Source organism: Ochotona princeps, chromosome 1 (genome assembly GCF_030435755.1).
Source record: "Ochotona princeps isolate mOchPri1 chromosome 1, mOchPri1.hap1, whole genome shotgun sequence".
NCBI lineage: Eukaryota > Metazoa > Chordata > Mammalia > Lagomorpha > Ochotonidae > Ochotona > Ochotona princeps.
The window spans coordinates 124,443,240-124,463,683 of NC_080832.1; the positions used below are offsets into that span (position 1 = coordinate 124,443,240).

Genomic DNA, 20,444 nt, shown 5'->3' on the forward strand with positions numbered 1-20,444 from the left:
CTTTGCATTTTTGGTTCCTTTTCTAAGGATACTATGACATCTCACCAAGTCTTGAGGTTAGACATATTTCGTGTCTTTTAAAGCAGCCATGTCACTTTTGTTCCATGTCCTAATGTATTGTTTTAAAAACCATAGCGGATGCAGTCAATAATGCAGCTGGCTTTGGGTTCAGCGGAGTGGATAAGAATGGAAATTTCTGTTGGGATCTGCTTTCTAATCTAAACATCTGGAAAATAGAGGTGAGTGTGTTACACTTTTGAATCAAACTTCCTCAGTGAATAAAGAAGTGATTTGCTTGGGGTGTTCTAGCCCAGAATTCTTCACCAAGACCTGAGAAAAGCTGCTGGCCGGGGTAATGCCAGGTTCACCAGTCTCTTGAACATATTGTATGTTAGATTTTTTTTGTTTGTGCTTTTTAGAGATACCTATCTTTTGACTGTTTTAATGGGTCAGTGAAGAATGACTCAGTAAATCTGAAAACAAGCCAGCAAAATCTTTTTGTTCTTTTAGCTTGTAAAACCAAATACCATTTTTTTCTCTTGTTCTTATTCTGTGTATTTCAACCAAGAATACAGATTGGAAGCTCCTATGCTTATATTTCAATTTTCTAGGTGTTGTCTGATTCCTTTTGAGAATTGGGTTGATGCACAATTGTAGGCTACAGTCTTTGTTCTTGGATCACATATCTTAGTATGTCTTCATCATCTGAGGTGATCTCCTTGGAATCAAATCCCTCTTGGCTTTGTTTGTGTTGTTGACCTCCAGTGGACAGGAACATCAAGGTGTAGACCCTTTCGTCCCGGCAGCGGGATGGCAGGGAGGGCATGCTTCCCCACATGTAGGAGGAGCTTCAGTTCTTCAGTCAGGTGACTCATGTTTGCTCTTGGCTTTGGTTTTCTGCCCACCACAGGGCAGAGAGAGACAACCATTAGAAGGCTTGAGTGTTGAGCCCAAAGCCAGGGATGTATAGAGACAGATCACCTGTCACACATGTTTGGTGCATACTGGGCCAAAATAAGATGGGAAATACACCTCTTTCTTCCTCTGCCTGAGACTTTTTACACTGGGCTGGCCTCCAGGGGAAACATCTGTGTATTTTTCCTACAAAAAAAAAAAATGTCTGGTGGAATTAGTAGGGGAGATTACCTTTTTCTTTCTGTTTTTTTTTTTTCTTTTTAGCCCTGGAGCATTGCTACTTCAAAAAACAAGCAAGTAGAAAGAAATACAAGCATCTACAATTGTTCTGTAATTAAGTGACATCACACATTTAACTTAAACTCAGTGCTCTTTGGTTGCTAAAGTCAGTCATATTCAACACACACTAAGTGAATGCCTGTTACAGACAAACACTTGGATTTGGATGGTTCTAGAGCTTCTGGGGAGCTCCCGTGGGCAGAGACCTGGGGCAGATGGAGTGAGGACACAGCCACTGTCCAGGGTTTTATCTGAATGAACAAATATTTCCTTGCCCATCAGTTGTCCCAGGAGCCCATCACTGTGAACTGCATCTTAAATGGACAAGCTGCAGTCTTCAGAACAAGCTGTCTCGGTTTTGAAAAGCAGTGTAGACCATCTGCAGAGGCGATGTCAGAGAGAGGTCAAGTGTGTCACCACTTTTTGCCCACCAAAATTCTTCCCTGTCTCCAGACTTGTGGATACTACTGTAGCTGGCCAGTGTCCTTCAGAGTGGCTCCCTTTGCTGTGTCACTGCCCACTAGACTAGTCGGTGACATCCTGAAAGGTGGAGTCCATTAACTCACCATATGTGTTCAGAGTCGAGGGCAATCTTAGGAAGTTACCCATTTATGATAAGAGAAAACTGGAAAGAGAGAGTTTGTATTTTCTTTTCTTTTTTTTTTATATGTACTAGTAGGTATTTTTTTTTAAATTTTTAAAATTATTATTGGAAAGCTGGATATACACAGAGGAGGAGAGACAGAGAGGAAGATCTTCTGTCCAATGATTCACTCCCCAAGTGAGCCGCAACGGGCTGGTGCGCGCCGATCCGAAGCCGGGAACCTGGAACCTCTTCCGGGTCTCCCATGCGGGTGCAGTGTCCCAATGTATTGGGCCGTCCTCAACTACTTTCCCAGGCCACAAGCAGGGAGCTGGATGGGAAGTGGAGCTGCCAGGATTAGAACCGGCGCCCATATGGGATCCCGGGGCATTCAAGGCGAGGACTTTAGCCGTTAGGCCACGCCGCCGGGCCCAGAGTTTGCATTTTCATTGGGATTGATACAGGGCAAGCAGCTAAATAAACACAAGGAAGACTCATTTAATTAAGGGACTTTAAGCTTATGAGTATTGTGTTTGTTAGTGGTAGAAGAAATGGAATAAAACATAAAACCCCTTTGGCGGGTGTTGTGGTGCAGTGAGTTAAGCCGCCGCTTAGGATGCTGGCATTCCATATGGATGCTGGTTCAAATCCCAGCTGCTCCTCTTCCTATCCGGCTCTTTGCTAATGAACCTGGGAGGGCAGTGGAAGATGACCCATGTACTGGGAATCCTGCTACTTGTGTGGGAGACCTGGATGGGTCCAGGCTCTTGGCTTCAGTCTGATCCAACCTCATCATTACAGGATTAAAAAACAAAAACAAAAAAACCTCAAAAACAACAACAAAAACTCATTGGGTTTTGAAATTAAAGCTCAAATTAAAAATATATAAATCTTCCTAAAACCTATCATCTCTCTTGTTCCTTCTGTTTCCCCCATCTCCTAACCTTCCAACCTGCGGCCTGAATAAGATATTCGTATACTTGAAGGAACGTGAGCAGGAAAAAAATAGCACATATATTTTCAACTTTCTATAAGAATTCTGGAACTTACATGTTTCCATCATGTTTTTTTTTTATGTCCAGCTATTTAAGCCAAAGGTTTTTGTTTTGTTTTGATTTGATTTGTCTTGTTTATTCTTAAGATTGATGAATTTGAAAGGTGGGGAGTGACAGGAAGAGAAACAGAGATGGAGTAATTATGTACCTGCTGATTCACTCCTTAGACGGCTGCCTGCCTGCCTGTAAGCCAGGGGTGGACCAGGCTGAAGCCAGTAGCCTGGAATTCCACTGACATTCTCAACGTGGGCACAAGGGCCCAGGCACTCAGACCTTCATCTGCTGCCTTCCCGTGTACTTGATAGCAGGAAGCTGGATCAGAACAGAGTAAATAGTCCGTGAACCAAGACTCCAACATGGGATGTGCGAATCCAAGTTCCTTTCTAACCTGTTGTACTATGATACCTGCCTCCGCAGCACTTTTTAAATTTTTATTTTACTTATTTATTTGGCGATTCTGAGGATATAGCATAAAACAACCTGTGGCTCAGTTTCTTGTATTATGTTTTCTCAACCCTGATCACTCTAATCGCTTCCGGGCTCCTGAAGATGTGTCCCCATGAGCAAGCAGGCTATCCTGTGGCAGATGCCCCCTTGGACTCCAACTACCTGCAGAGGGTGGCAGATCCAAGGTGGAGGACTTGGTCCCTACTCCACATTCCAGCCTGGATCTTTGGAACTTCTGATTACCTGGCTGCACGTTGGTGTTCTGACAGCCTTCTCCTCGGGTTCAGTTAATTTGCCAGAGCAGCTCATAGCACTCAGGGAATCACTATCCTTGTATTTAGAATTGATTAATAAGAAGGATCTTGTAGAGGATACAAATGAGCAGCCAGGCAATCAGGCCCATGCGTAAGGCTGGAAGGGCCCCAGCGTTGGAGCTGCCTCTATGGTGGGGCTAGGGTACCAACCCATGAGGTCTTGTTCATATTCGGAGCCTTGACCTTTGGAGGTTTCATTGCCTGGGCGTGGGAATCCTGCCTTGGTCTTTTAAGAAAACAGCCTCATCCTGGAGCCATAGAGAGCTAGCTAGCCACCAGTTAACTCATTAGGCTAGAGAAAGACACTGTCATCACTCTTGACATTTGAAGAACTGGAAGAGTTGCGGTCCAGGAAGATCAAATAGGTATTTCACGGCATCACCAGTGAGAACCCAGCTGACAGCTTCGCTCTAGGCTGTTTTCTTCAGCAGTTGATTGACTTGTGCCAGTTGCAGAAAATTTCTTTTCCTTTTTCTGTATTTTGGTGCCTTCCTGTGTAAGATCTCTTTACTATTCCAGACACAATAAGAAACGTTTTGACCTGGGTAGCTATTTTTAGAATTAACTGCACAAGACTGACCTATTTTGTAAATGGCTAGAGTGAAAAGATGACAATTAAATTTAAGCTATCTCCAAGCACATGTGATTAAACTTTTCCTATGGTAAATCTCCTTTTGGAGAGTTTAGCTTTAAAATCCAGATGACTTAAGATTTTTTTTTTTAAAACTAGCATGGAAGGGAAACCCACAAATGTTCCTTTGGTTTTCCTATAATTTGAAAATAGAGTCTTAGGAAAAGTGAGATTTGGTGAGTCAAGTTTTAGTTGTAGTCGGTCACATAAACACCAGAAGATGTACCGTGTGTTGGGAGGCGGGGAGCAGCTAACTTCCTGTGGCACACAGACAGTCGCTGGTGAGGCACCAGAGCGGATCCACTGCCAGGGAAGTGCTGGGACAGACTTTCCATGACTCAGGGTATTTTTAAAGCTAATGATAGGTGCTATTTTCTTCTTTCTAGACTGCCACAAGTTTCAAGATGTACTTAGCAAACTGGAATATTCAGACAGCTGCTTGGCTAAAATGGTAAGAACAACAAACCAATGACCTCACAACTCAAGACCCGTGGCTGCGTTTAGATGGAATTCATTAGGTGAACACCAGTGGTCTGCCAGGGCTAATGTTATTGGACACTTTTGTATTGGTTTCTCTGCTCTGTGAAGGAACAAAGTAGAAACAGAATGACTTGAGGTCGTAATGCAACACATTCATGTTGTCACTTAATACTGCCATTGCTGTAGACCTGGCACGTGTTCAATCCTCATAATAACCCCCTGAGATGAGGTAGCGAGACAGAGAGGTTGCTTAACTTGCCCAGAGACACATAGCATGCGAGTGAAGATCCTAGCCTAAATGATCTGTTTCTAGAACTAGATGTTTGTTATTTTTTTTTTTTAAGGACTTATGTACTTATTCATTTCAAAGGCAGTGTGACAGGACTAGGTAGAGGGTGAGGAGAACTCTTCCATCTGCTAGTTCATTCACCAAATGGCTATGACGGCCAGCTCTGGCCCAGGCAGAAGCCAGGAGACTGAAACTCCTTCCAGGTCTCCCTGATAGATGGCAGGGGCTCGAGCACTTGGGCTGTCTTCTGCCAACTGTGCAGGAACACTCCAGTACGGCATGCTGGAGTCAGGAGTAACAGCTCCGTCTGCTGTGTCCCAGTCCTGGCCAGCTCGAACTAGGCTCTTGGCATCCATACTGTGCAGCCTCTTAGATAAAAGAGAGTCTGCTGATCAGAGCAAAGAAAGGGTCCATGGTGGCACAAAATAGATGACAGTTGTCTATTTATCCCTAGGTTTTCAAAAGTGATGAATGTTTATATTTGTTAATGGTTTATTGATTTTGAAAGGCTTAAAGAAACAGAGATAGATCTTCCATGGACTGGTTCACTTTGAAAATATTTCAATAGCAAGACTAGACCAGGGCAGGTTGAAGTCAGAAGCCAGGAACTCAATTGGGATTTTGCACGTGGAAAGCCAGGTATCTAAGCACTCCAACCTGCACGCGCTGCTTCTCAGGGATTATTAGAAAGCTTAGATTAGAAGTGGAGGCAGGACTTCAGTCCAGGCACGCAGCTGTGGGATATGGGTATCCCAAGCTGCTTCTTAATCATTGTACCTTAAGTTTGTGTTTTTGTTGATATTTCTGTATAATTTTTGTTTCTCTATATGTTCTAGAACTAGAAATGACACTTGTTTGGGAACTAATTGCATGGTTGTCCTTGAAGCAGCAAACACAATAGTGGATCATAATGCATGTAGAGAGAGAGTATAAAAGTAGTAAGCTTTGGAGGCAGATTCCCAAGGGGAAAGGTCAGAATATTCAGATAGAAGAACAGAGGAATAAGAAATAAATGCTGCTGTACTTGCGCGTCCTTTTAACAAGAAACATTGACAGTGTTGTCTAGGTCCTGAGTTTATCTGCCTGACAAAATGGATTCTCTCTTCCTGTGAAGTGTCATGATCCCTAGTTTGGTTTTAAATCAATTACCGTTGACTATAATGCTGGATTGGCTTCAACGTTGTCACTGTATTTTTCATTTGGATCCTCTCATCCCATAGACCATGCCATTGCTTATTTTGAGCACTGTTCCTAATTTACCCACTGAATATGGGAGAAAATGTCTTGCCTGTTTTTCTAAGGAACAAAAGCTAAAGATCTCCAGAAGAGTTGCTGACATAGGCTCTAGATATTCAAAGAGAAGCTGAGCCCCTCTATTCACCAAATGCCGCAATCTAGCCTCTGATTCAATCCCTGGGTGGCCGCTATGACCAGAGCTGAGCTGACCCAAAGCCAGGAATCAGGAGCCTGTTCTGGGTTTCCCACAAGGGAGCAGGGTCCCCAAACTTTGAGCCATTGTCTACTGCTTTCCCAGGCCACAAGCAGGGAGTTGGATGGGAAGCTGGGCAGGCAGGACATGAACCGGCACCCATATGGTATCCCAGCGCTCGCGAAGCGAGGACTTTAGCTGCTAAGCTACTGCACCAGGCCCCTAATTTGAAACTTTTTTTTTAAAAAAGATTTATTTATTTTTATTACAAAGTCAGATATACAGAGAGGAGAGACAGAGAGGAAGATCTTCCGTCCGATGATTCACTCCCCAAGTGAGCCGCAACGGGCTGGTGCTGCGCCGATTCGAAGCCGGGAACCAGGAACGTCTTCCAGGTCTCCCACACGGGTCCAGGGTCCCAAAGTTTTGGGCCGTTCTTGACTGCTTTCCCAGGCCATAAGCAGGGAGCTGGCTGGGAAGTGGAGCTGCCGGGATTAGAACCGGCGCCCATATGGGATCCCAGGTGCGTGCAAGGCGAGGACTTTAGCCGCTAGGCCACGCCGCCGGGCCCCCTAATTTGAAACTTTTAAGGAGACATCACAGTGCCACAAATAGAAAAATTCCATATATGACTTTGTGGGTCAAGTCACAGTTAAGACACAGCTGCAGTAAAAATGTTGCATAAATTCTGCTCTCATACCGCATGGACAAAGTGCATAGGAAACATGTGTTCAGACTACAGGATATCTCAGTGTATGTAAATATCCCAAACTCTGAAAGGAAGAGTCCAAAATCTGAAAAATTTCATGTTCCAAGGATTTAGGGTAGGGATATTCAAACTGTATTGCTCTGTAAGGCTAACTTGCGGATTGAAGTCCCGTGGACCATGGGAGGCCTAAAGAGACCATGTAACTGCAGTCAGGATTCTGTGTTGGAGTTGTTTCTCAGAGATGGAAAGGAATGTGGGGTCACACATGGGCCTGCCTGGAACTATAAATCAGATTTGACTATGTGAGAATATTAATTTTTAACAAAAGAATGTATTTATTAATTTGAAAGTCAAAGTGACACACAGAAGGGATGGACATCTTCTACCTGCTGGTTCACTGCTCGAATGGCTACAATGGCCAGAGCTGAAGTTAGGGGCCTGGAACTTCATCAGGCTGTGTCACATGGGTGTCAGGGGCTCAGGCACTTGGGCCATCATCTACTGCCTTCCCAGGAACATTAGTAGGAAACTGAATTGGAAGTGGAGTATCCATGATTCTGACACTCTGATAGAAGGTGCTGGTATAGAAGCAGCAGTTTAATCCACTGTGCCTGGACCCCAACCTCTTGATTTTAAAATTTTGCAAACCAGTGTTCCTAAGTTATTGCTCCCAGTAGATTAGGGCATTGGTGAAATGAGCTTCTCATAAAGCAGAAACTCTTGCCAGGGAAAAAAGTAACTATTGAGACCTTTATTGGGTGCAATGTGATGGGCTCCAAATTGTTTAGTCTGGGGAGATGAAAACTTTCTAACATCTAGAAAGACTGAGCGAAGCATTGCCTATTTGGCAGTACTCAAGGAAACCCAGGCAGCTTACATTATAACTTGGATTAGTTAATGGATCCAATAAATGACTTCTGTGTGGCCTGCTTTCCCAAAGCAGGTTTAGCCATAAGTTTCCAGTTAGTTTTACCTGTGGCTTATCATTCCTTCTTTTCTTCACAGTGTGTGCTACGAGCGGGTCCCGTGGTACCCCACGGTGCTAACCTTCATCCTGTCTGCGTTGTGGCATGGTGTCTACCCTGGATACTATTTCACCTTCCTAACTGGAGTCCTTGTCACATTAGCAGCTAGAACGGTAAGTATCCTTTGGATATAGGGTCTTTTCCTTAGGAATATGATGCCTGTATTTTATTTAGTTTCTAATAGGAGTCGGGGGCTGGAAACTTAGGGGCAGTGGGAGTGGTGTTTTAAAAAAATCAAGCGTTATACCAAAGGCTTCCCATTGAAGAAATCCTTCAGAAACCTGTGGTCATTACCAAAGTGGTTCAGCATTTTATTTTCCTGTTAATTACACAGGAGCTTTTGTGAAAAGAAAAGGAATTTCAGGAGCAGTGTGTAGTTCCTGCAGGGCTGAAAACATTGTTAATCATTGAAGTCTGTGAGCATACGGAGTGCACTGATCACAGGTCATGATACTGACGAGTTAAATTTCCCAGCTCACAACCTAAACCCGGAAGCAGTTCACCAACTCTCCGGACAGTTGGTAAAGTGGCAGCTGTGAGAACCGTGTCTGCCACAATGCATCTGACTGCCTGTGCTCTTGGGTCTTTGCCAGCCAGCTTAGTCTAGCTTACTCTAGTAAAAGGTTTCATGAATTTTGTATATTTGTTTCCCTAATTTTTTTTTTGTTGAGGAGTCTTTGATTTGTACAAGATTATTCTTGCAATGTACTTATCGTAGAGCAGGGAATCATAAAAGGATTAAAAGAAAAGTATTAAAATCCCCAAAGATGGGGAGGAACCTACTTAGAAGTTTAGGAATTGCCAAAGGGCATACATTGTCAAGAGTTTTTGTGTTGGATTTAATTTAAATCTTTGGTAATGCCTGTGACTCTCTTAATTTCAGATGCCAAGAGTATGTATTTAATGGGATTTGCTGAACTCTATTTGGCATATGCATGTAGGAGCCCCAAATAGCTAGTTACTCATTTTCTAATTCATCTAGTGTATGAGTATTTTAGGAGCACTAGTATTTGCCAGTTGGTATTGTAGCTCTCTGAAGGAACTTTCCAGAGGGGTTCCTATGTTATTTAGATGAAGGTCCATTGGAACTTGTATGTGAGCAAGCTGGATAACTGAGTGTCACTCATGTTGATGGACTTCTTTTTAAAGTTATGTGTTTTTTATACCTATGTGTGTGTAGAAAACAGGGAAGACATTTTCTTTTTCCCATATATATACCCACTCAGATTTAAAAAAAGAAGACTAAAGAACAGATGACCAAGAAAAACTAAGAAATAAAGGTCAGAATCTTGTTTGTTAATATATCAGAGCATTACTTCTTCAAATGTTTCAAGTTCAGTGGCCTTGACCGACATAACACTATGATTTTGATTTTTTTTTTGTGAAAGGCCCAGAAGCATTTCCACAATGGTAGGGGGAGGAAAGGAAAGAGGTAATAGAACATTGCTTCCATTTATTTTTTCTAGAAGGAGGATGAATTCAAAAATTATGAAATGTCTTAGCCCCTTAGAAGTTGATGGACCATGTCGTGTCCTTTCTGACCAATATTTCCTAGCAATGGAGCCCTGGTCGCGGCGCCGAGGTGGTTAGGTCGCAGGAGAGGAGACCCCAGCTCATCAGGCAGCCTTGGGCTTTAAAGCTTTGCTGTTGACAGCTGAACTGCCTAGCATCCGGCCCTGGTTGGGTTCTTGAATCTGGACATGGGGTGTGTGTGTGTAGACGCGAGTCTCATCACTGCGACTCAGTGTTGTCCGTGTCATGGATTGTCTCTTCAAACAAGTTTGTTTCCTTATCTGTAAATGGGACTCATGATGAGTAACCCATGCTTTTTGGGAAGATCAGCAGAGATGACCTACTTAGAACCTTACCACAAGCTTGCCACACAAGAAGCCCTTGATAAATGATAGTTGCTTTTACTGCTAGTATTAGTAATCTTGTTTGTTTTATTGTTACCCAAAGGAATCATTAAGAAGCAGTGCCAAGATTCTTACATAGGGCAGTGAATGCCTAATAGCAAAAAAAAGGGTGGGAAGATAAGCTAACTTTTCCCTAATTAATATTATATCGGAGCTCAGTATTGACTGACATGGAAAAAGTTCATGATCGATTACTAGATGAACAAATATGCTAGAAAATAGACTGGAGTCATTAGGACTCTAAATATGGCTGCAAATAAATAGAGGAAAATTTGGAGGGCCAAGTTTTTAAATGATACTTTCCTTTGGGATATATTAAAAAAGAAAAACATTTTTTTTGGTGGTTTGAAGATTGTGTACAGTGAACATGTATTGTTTCTTAAATAAGAAAAATCGTAAATGGTATTTTTAGTTGGAACTCAAGATGGGAGGATCTCTGTTGCAACCTGTGTTCTATGTGGTTTTCCCTCTGTGCCTGGAGTAATCCTGATTTTGGTCACTTCCACCCCCCGTTGTTTGCCTTCCTCGGTCGACAGGTGAGGAACAATTACCGACATTACTTCCTGTCCTCCCAAGCTACCAAGGGCATTTATGACGTGGTCACCTGGGCTGTCACTCAGCTGGCCGTCTCCTACACGGTCGCGCCCTTCATTCTGTTGGCCGTTGAGCCAACCATCAGTTTATACAAGTAAGTTGTCGCAGTACTGTAGACTTAGGTGTTTTCTGTGTCTGACTTAAGACTCTGTAAATCAAATCCAGTGTTCCTAAGAATTTCTGAAAGGATTTTTCATTGTGAAAAAAAAAAATACTCATTGAAGCTTCATACAAAATTCTGTGAGCAAGTTGACAGGACTCCCTTAAGCCATTAATGATGTCCTCAAGGGATACTTATGATGGTGCATTTTGAAGCTAAGGTTCCCAGGTAAAAACGGAGAGTTTTCTGTCTTTGCTTCTGTTTCCTGGGGCTTAAGCTGTGCGGCAGTTTATAGGGGCATCCTGAGAACACGACGGAGATGGAGGGTAGGGGCTGCCATTGGTGAGAATGGGCTGGCTAACATAATTTATAGAATGATTCTGGGCTGCCCACTGAGGTGGTGGTGGTCCTGCTGGGTGCTCATTTGGGAATTACACTCCCAGGTGTTTGTGGTGGAGGGCAGCGGGTGGAATATAGGGTGTAGGAGGATTATACGGGGGAACAGAGTCCTTTAGGGAAAGACTATTAGGTCCTTACATTCAAGCATGAGTGTTTCGGATGGACTGCACACCTATAGTTTCTTATTTTTATTGTCTCCTGCTCGTGTTTGACTGTGTTTCTCCATGTTGTGTTGCAATCAGATGCTTGGTCTTGCCAACTGATTGTGTGACCTCTGGCAAGTTCCTAACCCCCTTTAACCTGTGCTTTATCAGATTTAAAATGAGACTGCACATAGGATCCAACTTAAAGTACCACTGTGAGGGTTAAGAAAGGAGTGAGAACTGAGCATGGAAGAAATGCTGAAGTCTGGGACATGCAGTTTGTACTCAGTACATGTATTATATAATGGATTGCATGGGATTTTCTATAATCACTGTAGAATGCAGTGTGTTTCAAACATATGGCTTAGAAATGAACAGTGTAATGCTGAAGCTCAGGAAATAGTACCCCCAAATACGAGGCATTGGCATGCTGAAGGAGTACCAGCACCCTAAGTCACACCCCTGGCCTTCTGAAGTGTAGGAATGACTGACGCTGGGGTTAACAGCACGTCCAGATTCTAGCTGAACTTTGTCGCAGGCTAGTGTTTGTTCTTTGGGACTATTCATCTGCCCTAAAAAGCACTTACACCTGTTCCAAAATTGCTCTCCTCTTTGGAGATGATATTTAAGCTTCAACAATCTGTCTCTTCTTTGTGTTTCATACTTGGTCACCACTGATGCAGGACTACACATCACACAGTTTTTGTTTGCCTATTGTCTTGTTTATCTATTGTTAATTTCTTTCAGCAGATTCAACTAAAAAACCTTAAACAGTCAGAGAGCAAATTCTTCCAGGTCCTGCATAAACACATCTTGCTCCTAAGTTGGGGATTTCTTATAACTGATGGGCTGGATGGGAAAGGATTGGGGAATCTCCTCCTATTCAATATATGTATCAATGTCTAGGAGCAGGATGATTATTTTTAAGTTATGTGGAGGAACTTTATGTAACACCCATCACTGAAGTCTGTTTTATTTTATAAAACAATATTTTTATAACACCACCTGAGTGGTAAGAAGTTGCATACTAGTTTGGATTCAGTTTTTCTATGTAAGAGATGCTAGAGCAATGGGAAGAAAATTATAACATTCAGCCTCCCAAAAAATTTTAAGAAAAGGCACTGAGTTCAGTTGCTACAGATAGGAACCTTTTGAGCTCTAGAGGACGAAAACGGAAGTGAGCTTTCCTGCGCTGCTATGTCAGAGGGGTATGCCCCTCTAAGACATGCCACTCAGACCCTTAGCTGGTTTTGCCCCTGTACCGCTCCTTTGTGTGTTTTCTCTGTATCAAGATCCTCAAGCCAACCCTTGGCTTCTATGGACCTGAACCTTGAATGCCAAAATGAGTCTTCAGCCCCACAGAGCCGTTTGCCTGAGCTGTCCCAGTTATTGCCTGAGATACTGATTGTTCTGGGCAGTGCTGTGTCTGACGAGCCTCCTAGATCTGAATCGTCTGCTTCTAAGATGATTTCTTCCCCTATAGGCCCTGGTATTCTAAGCATAGGTGAGCTTTTCAGGAATGCATTTATCGCATCATAGCAGAAATCTTTGTATTCAACTCAGTATCATTTAATAGCTGTTCTGTGTGGGGCACTGCCTAGAGGCTGGAAGTGGAAAGGGCAGAGAATATGGAAATCATTCCTGCTCCCATGGGCACGCTCGCTGGAGGGAAAAGCAGGCAGTGACTGACAAATTCCTAAATGTCTGCTGAGAGCACCTTCTGGGTCATAGCACAAGGCTTTAGTCTTGAGGGCTTGTAACAGGAATCTGTGGGCCTGGAAAGCAGGGACACCGTAGGGAGGAAGCAGTATTGGAGCTCGCTGCTGGCGGCTGTGCGTAGGAATGAAGCAGGCACAGTGTGTCAGGGTCTTAGGGGGCCATGCTGGCCAGCACCCCAGAGAGCCCTGCGGTCAGAGAACTCTGAAGGTAGGCAAACATGAAGTCCAAGGCAGAGACAGGTGAGTGGAGGAGAGAGTTTTCTTACATGGAAGTGGAGTCATGAAAAGACTGAGGAATTGAGAAAAGCTCACACAGCCATTAAGGACTGGACCCGAGTTTCATTAAAGGCAAAAACGGCACGCAGTAGCTACAGACTGTCTTTGGAGAAGCTGTTTGGAAAATAGCTTACTGTTGGAGCGTCACACTGAATGGTGATTGGTTTGTGATGAGCTGTGCTGAAGCAGCTAAAAGCAGGGATGGGCTACTGCTGAAGGACTGAAAAATGGTCTGATCTGGCCCTTCTGAGGCAACCACAGGTGGAACTGGAAACTCGCTAAATCTGCTGATGTTTAAGTTGATGATTTGGTATAACCCATGAGTGATGTTATAAATACCCAAGTAATGGAAGAAGAAAAATTCTCGAGACCTGGAACTCTGCAGTTTGCTAAGCTGTGTCAGGGACTGGGGGGTCCACAATTAAAGTGCTATTAAGTAGGTTTCCATTTACTTTTTTTTTTTAATTATTTATTATTTAACTTCATTAATTACATTGTATTATGTGACACAATTACATAGATACTTGGGTTCTCCCCACCCCTCCCCAAACCCTCCCACCATGGTGGATTCCTCCACCTTGTTGCATAACCACAGCTCAAGTTCAGTTGAGATTCCCCCATTGCAAGCGTTATACCAAACATAGAGTCCATCATCTTATTGTCCAGTCAAGTTCAACGGCTTCTTAGGTATACCCTCTCTGGTTTGAAGACAGAGCCAGCAGAGTATCATCCCAGTCAATTGAAAGCTCCAACATACCATCAGCAAAAATTTACATCATTATGGAATTAATTGACATAGTAATGAGTAACCAATATGTTAAAAGTAAATGCGAGTTCCCAGTCACCTTCTGTGCCCACCTCACCTATACTTCAATTTTAGTTTATACACAACATATAACATTCAAAACATAACATGTTATACATAACATCATATCATCTTAAATTAAGGCAAACATGTGGTATTTAACCTTTTGGGATTGGCTCATTTCCCTTAGCATTATGGTTTCCAGTTTGGCCCATTTGGCCACAAAGAACTGCATTTTGTTTTTTTTAATAGCTGAGTAGTATTCCATGGAGTAGATGAACCATAGCTTTCTTATCCAATCCTCTGTTGATGGGCATTTTGGTTGCTTCCATGTTTTTGCAATTACTGATTGTGCTGCTATGAGCATAGGAGTGCATGTTGGTTTCTCATAAAACAAGTGTTCTGGATATATTCCTAGGAGTGCTATTGCTGGATCATACGGTATGTTGAATTTGAGTTGTTTGAATATTCTCCATACTGATTTCCATAGAGGCTGTACCAGCCTGCAGCCCCACCAGCAGTGGAGTAGGGATCCCTTTTCCCCCCGCAACCTCGCCAACAAGTGTTGTTGGTGCTTTTATTCATGTGGGCCAGTCTTACTGGCGTTAGGTGGTACCTCATTGATGTTTTAATTTGGATTTCCCTTATTGCCAGGGAACTTGAGCATTTCTTCATATGTTTATTTGCCATTTGAGTTTGTTCCTTTGTGAAGTGTTTGCCCATTTCCTGTGCCCATTTCTTGAGTGGCTTGTTTGTTTTGACATTTTGGTTGTTTTGTAGCTCTTTGAATATAACCTAGAGGTTTTTTTTTTTTTTCACTATTCCTTTCTTGAGAATAAAACAATAACGAACATTCTTGCCAGTTTGGTTCATTTCAGATGGCCAGATGGCCTATTGAATTTATAACTCGATTTTGTCTGCCAGGGAACCTCCAAAGGTTCATGAGAAATGGAATTAGCAGGTGATGAATTCTCCATGAACTGCCGAAGTCCCATCATATCAGTTTCCTTATCTAGATCAGCTCTGTGCAGGCAGAATTCCTATGGAGATAGAAGGACTGTTGATCTCTGCATAAATATCTGTCTTAGTGACCAACCTGTGGGACCATTGAGCATCTTGGTATGCAGCCAGCAAGAATGTTATTTAATTTCAATTTTAATAACACCTATTAGCAGCTTTTATTTGATGATCGCATCTTCAACAGTGTTTTTGCAATCACTTAAGAGAACTGAAATTGAAATGACAAGGCCTTTTGGCTCAAGTCAAGATGCATGTTAGTTTGGATTCTTACCTGGGTTAACATTAGCAACTGGGGGAGGATGATTAGCAGATGCAAATCCATTTCTCAGAATACTCACTTATGCTTTCTCAAAATATCCTCACTTAGTATTTCAAGATCAGATATGTTTTGTTTTCAATCCTGATTATCTTCCTGTCTCAGTCTTAAATTTCTCCATCTGTTTTTTTATCATTGAACCCCAAGTTTAAAGAATACTTAACCTTCCGCGAAACCATGTGAAAAAACAAGTTCTCATGCATTTTTTGTTAAATAATACTTTCTTAAATTCAGTCTATTTAAAATGTTGGCATTTGAATAGAAAAGTTTGTAGACATCAGACTCCTTGAGAGAGTGAACTACAAGGGAATTTCATAGTTTCATGGAAAATGAAATTAAAATGTGAGCTGGGGATGGCGCCTGTGACACAGCAGCTAAGATGCTGCGTGAGATGTCCCTTTATGTCCAGGAGTGAAGGGATTGATTTGCTTCTTGGATCTACTTCCAGTCCAGCTTCCTGCTGATGTACAGAGTAGAAGCAGCAGGAGATGGCTCAAGTCACTGGCTCTCTGCCTCCCACACAGGAGGCCCCAAGTATCATCCAGACTCCCGGCTTTGGCCTGACCCAGTAGGCTTTGGAACTAATGGCTAGGAACTCCCCCTGCATGGAAGAGGTGATGCTGTAGTGGTTAAGGTGCTTCTTCAGGTGCCTGTACCCTAAAATTGAGTTCCTGGTGTTTGTCCGGACTCCAGTTCTCAATTCCAATTTCCTACCAGTGCAGGCTCTGGGCGGCCACAGGTGGCAGCTCCTATGCTTGAGTTCCTGCCACCCACACAGAAGACCCAGAGTGGGTTCTAGGCTCTTGATCTATCCCAGTTCTGGCAGTTGTGGCTTTAGGAGGTTGGACCAGTGGATGACAGCTTTCTCTGTCTCTAGGACTTTCTACCTTTCAAAATTTTAAAAAAATGTCCGTTTTTTTCTCATAAAATAAGTTTTTGATATCCATGGATATGAGGGGAAATCTCTGAAAGGTTTATAGAAATCGTCATCAGAGAACTACACATGGATTTCAATTTTTTGCAACAGAATAAACTTACATCAAATGAAATTTCCCACACACTTTTTGAAATATTCTTATATTTAAGTGTTGTTTTTTTTTTTAAAAAAGAATGTGTATCTCATCTTAAAGATTTTTTTTAAAGCTAGATTGTTTATTTGAAATTTAGAACAATACAGAGGGAGAGAGAGAGAGAGAGAGACAGATCTTCTTTTTCCTGGTTCATTCCCCAAATCCTACAGCAGCGGGAGTTGGGTCATACCAAAGCCAGTGGCCAGGAACTCCACTGGGTCTCCTGTGTGGGTGGCAAGGAGCCAACACTTGGGCCATCATTCATTGCCTTGTCAGGTGCATGGGTAAGAAGCTGGACTGGAAAAAAAGAGGATCCAGGATTTGACCGAAACTCAGATATGGGATGCTGGTTCTGGGAGTGGTGGCTAAATCCAGCATCTCAAGTGGTGGCTGCCTCTGCTGTGCCACCTGGCCCCCTGTGCCTGATTGACCTTTGTGTCTGGAGCACTTCCGACAGTGCCTAGCATGTTTAGTAAGTTTTGAGGAGGTTGTTTTTCCATACCGGAAAGATGAACTAATCCTTAAAACTCAAGAGAGGGAGATAGGATGTCTGGATATGTACTGAACGTCATTGGGAAACTGAAATGTTTTCCCTGATTGCTGAAGTGTTTGGGTTTAATCTAATGTAATTGCTCCAGTATGAAAGATTAGCGCAAAGCATAGGAACGAAGTATATTTTAAATGTGCAGATTTGAAAAGCTGGCATTACCTATAGCTAAGTAAGTATCCAATGATGCCCGTTCAACTCACTTGTCTCTCCGTAGAGTCCTTTTCCACAGCCAGTGATGTCCTGGTTTAGACAATAAATTAGGTGGTCACTTACTGTGGCCATTGACTCCTCTGCTGGTTACACGATCATTCCTCAGGTGTTTCCGCTGCTCCAGGGGGAGGGCCAAGGCTTACTCCTTTCTTTCTCTGCTCCATCTATCCTAAGCCGTTAAGTGCTTGCTGCAAGAATACATGAAATGAAGACACGTTTCTTTCTGTTAGCTCTTGGCTGTTTGGTAGACAGTTTTCATGAGATACCGCTTGCTAAAGGCTGGAAACATTTAGAGCACCATTAGCGTTTTCTGGTTGCGATGTCATGACCTTATAATTGCAGAAACTGACAAGGGATGCATAAATCAGTTGTAATTTTCTCCCTCTTTTAGCATTATTTTCCTTTAATCTTCAGAAAGCACTAGACAATGTATAAAATTAACCTTTTCAAGTAAATAATTAGAAACAGCTTGCATTTGCATGACCCTTGTAGAAATATTTATGGATATAAATGTATGTTTACATTATGTGCCCTGTATTGAATACTGCACTTTTGCAATAAATGTCGGTGAACCTCAGAAACAATGATGGGGACGGCATGGTGGCATAGGAGGCTGATCCTCCACCTTCAATGCCAGCGTCTCATATAGGTATTGGTTCGTGTCCTGGCTGTTCCACTTCTGTTCCAACTCCCTGCTTGTGATCTAGGAAGGCAGCAGAGGATGGTGCAAATCCTTGGACCCCCTATACTCACATGGGCAATCTAGAAGAAGCTCCTGGTCCTTGGCTTTGGATTCGCTCAACTTTGGTCATTATAGCCATTTAGGGAGTGGACCAGTAGAGTGAAGCCATCTTTCTGTCTCTCCTTCTATCTGTAAATCTGCCTTTGAAATAGAAATAAATAATTATCTTATAGAACGCACAGCTTGTTTCTTACCAGTTTAGATATGTGTTATTTTTCAGGGTCATAGAAATTGGAATCTTTCTGATCCATACAGTATGCAAAAAGAGCCCTTTACACTTGAGTAGGTGGATCAAAGTGTTATTTATATTCAGGTTTAGGGAACAAAGTGCTGTGTGTGAATTTGGTCTGTGCATCCCTAAAACTGGACTCTTAGGGATTGCTAGCTGTTGTGGGGTTGATTGTGTTGGTCTGTTTACTGTGTCATTGGCGCAGTGTTGTGTGTATCTACAGATGAGCTAGTTGATTTTCTTTGCGCAGTTGTGTTTCAGTTCTTCCTTGCCTCAGCTACTGATGGGCATGCACAGAGGACAGCCTGGGAACTGACATGCTCGGTACTGCCAAAAGCAGTGTCTGCATCCACCCCAGGGAAGGTGATATAATCATTGATGGTTGCCATTGGTATCCCCGTTGGAAACATAACTTCTGGTGTTTTTATTTCTAGGTCCATGTATTTTTATTTACACATCATAAGTCTCATGATAATACTATTTCTGCCAGCCAAGCCACAAGCTCACACTCAAAGGCAGCCTCAGACTCTGAATTCTGTTAATAAGGAGAAAACATACTGATACCTCCAAGAAGAACTGAGCAAGTGAAGCTGCGACACCTGTGAAAGAGGAGATGCCAAGGCTCAAGGATGCTCCAACCACTCAGAGGCCAAGTTTACATGCAGCTTTTTTTTTCTTTTTGAAGTGCAGGGAGTGTTGTTTTTTTGTTTGTTTGTTTTTTTTCACTTTTATACAATTAAATTGGCCATGTCCAGTTTATTTGTTGGCATATTTTTATAGGATGCTTGAGTGGATTTGGATGTGTTGGAGCATGTACCAGGAGCTTCAGAGACTGTCCGTTCTGGGATGTGAGACTGAATCTGAAAACGTGGATTTCCAGCCACTGAAATCAGGATGCTGGGTACCCAGGCATTGGCTCCAAAAGTGGGAAGGTGATTGCTAAGGAGTCTTGGGGTGGGCTTCTTCCATCAGAGCATACCCACAGAGGCCCTGACTTGTAACATCACTGGTTTGCAGATTCAGTAACTGAGCCCAAAAGCCACAGCAGATGGCACTGGGCTGTGAGGTTTCCTGGCAATTGAGAACTCTACAAGCCAAGAAGTTGAGCCCTCTGTGCTTGAATGGGCAGAAAATCAGACATGCCCTCAAGTAGGCTGTTTCTATGTTCTGTTTCAGGAATGTAACCCTTCAGCCTCTCTATTCTTTTCTGTTCTGAACTGAGCCGTGATTAGAAATCAGAAAGTTTCCTGAAACATGTATACCAAGAGCCAAGGAGTGCAGCTGTTTTCTGAATTTTTTTCCTGTTTGACAAATACTGTCTGCTTGCCCAGGGATGGGCTCAGAAAGACACCTGGATGTTCACATGATCCACAGCACTACAACATCTTGTGAAGAACTGATTTTTTTTTTTAAACAGATTGAAGGTGAAATGGAAGGTTGGTATGAAGAAGTAGACGTCTCCATCTTCTCTGAGAATTACGGCCGTGATTTCCACAGGGATTGATTTTCATCTTTCCAGATTCACCATTGAAGAAACCCAGCTTTGTTTTAGGGGGATCATCATTTTGAAAAGCAGAATTGAAAGATGAATATCTTTGTTCTGTGTTGTGACTGCTCTTGAGGAATTCAATTTGGGCACAATTCTACATGGGAAAAAGAAACATAGTGCTAAATGTTGGGGAAAATAATAATAATAATAACAATAATAATAAACATATGCTGCAATGGTGTGCCCGCAATCAATGATTTGAGTCAGATGGTAGTTTCTTACTGAATAAAAAGTTTGTTTCTATACAAAAGAAATGTTTCTGATGGAAAGGATTGCTTTTTGTGTTCATACAGAAGCTTGTGTGTGTGCATGTTAATGAGCTTGTGTGTGTGTGTGTTAATGAGAGATACATTTATTTTCATTGGCTGTAACATGAGCATCAGAGCATGCTCAGTTTTTACCGTGTGTGTCAGGCACTTGTCTGTTTTACTCCCGGTGACATTTCTGGCCTTTGTTACCACTTTGCAGGTGGTTTTGTCCGCCCTTGGTAGAGGGGAGAGCTGTGAGCCAGAGAGGTGCTTGCCTCCTGTCCTGGCATCACAGAGTTAATGGTGGTGCTAGACCCTCTCGCTCGAGGAGACCCTCTTGAAAGGCAAAGGCTGAGACTTCCCAGGCAGTGTGCCGCTGGCACCTGTCATCGCCATGAAGTGT

The 20,444-nt window shown here is 42.7% G+C and overlaps 1 protein-coding gene across 2 annotated transcripts in view; it reads left to right on the forward strand.

The window, feature by feature from the left end:
• The window catches only part of MBOAT1 (membrane bound O-acyltransferase domain containing 1), a 101,651-nt gene extending 81,989 nt beyond the window's left edge, over positions 1-19,662 (forward strand). For both annotated transcript variants that reach the window (XM_058667573.1, XM_058667568.1), the window contains 5 exons: positions 136-239; positions 4,611-4,675; positions 8,137-8,269; positions 10,609-10,760; positions 18,679-19,662. In XM_058667573.1, the coding sequence (XP_058523556.1) occupies positions 136-239; positions 4,611-4,675; positions 8,137-8,269; positions 10,609-10,760; positions 18,679-18,805 (581 nt within the window). In that variant the 3' untranslated portion in view covers positions 18,806-19,662. The remainder of the gene's footprint in view (positions 1-135; positions 240-4,610; positions 4,676-8,136; positions 8,270-10,608; positions 10,761-18,678) is intronic.
• The last annotated feature ends 782 nt before the right edge of the window (positions 19,663-20,444 follow it).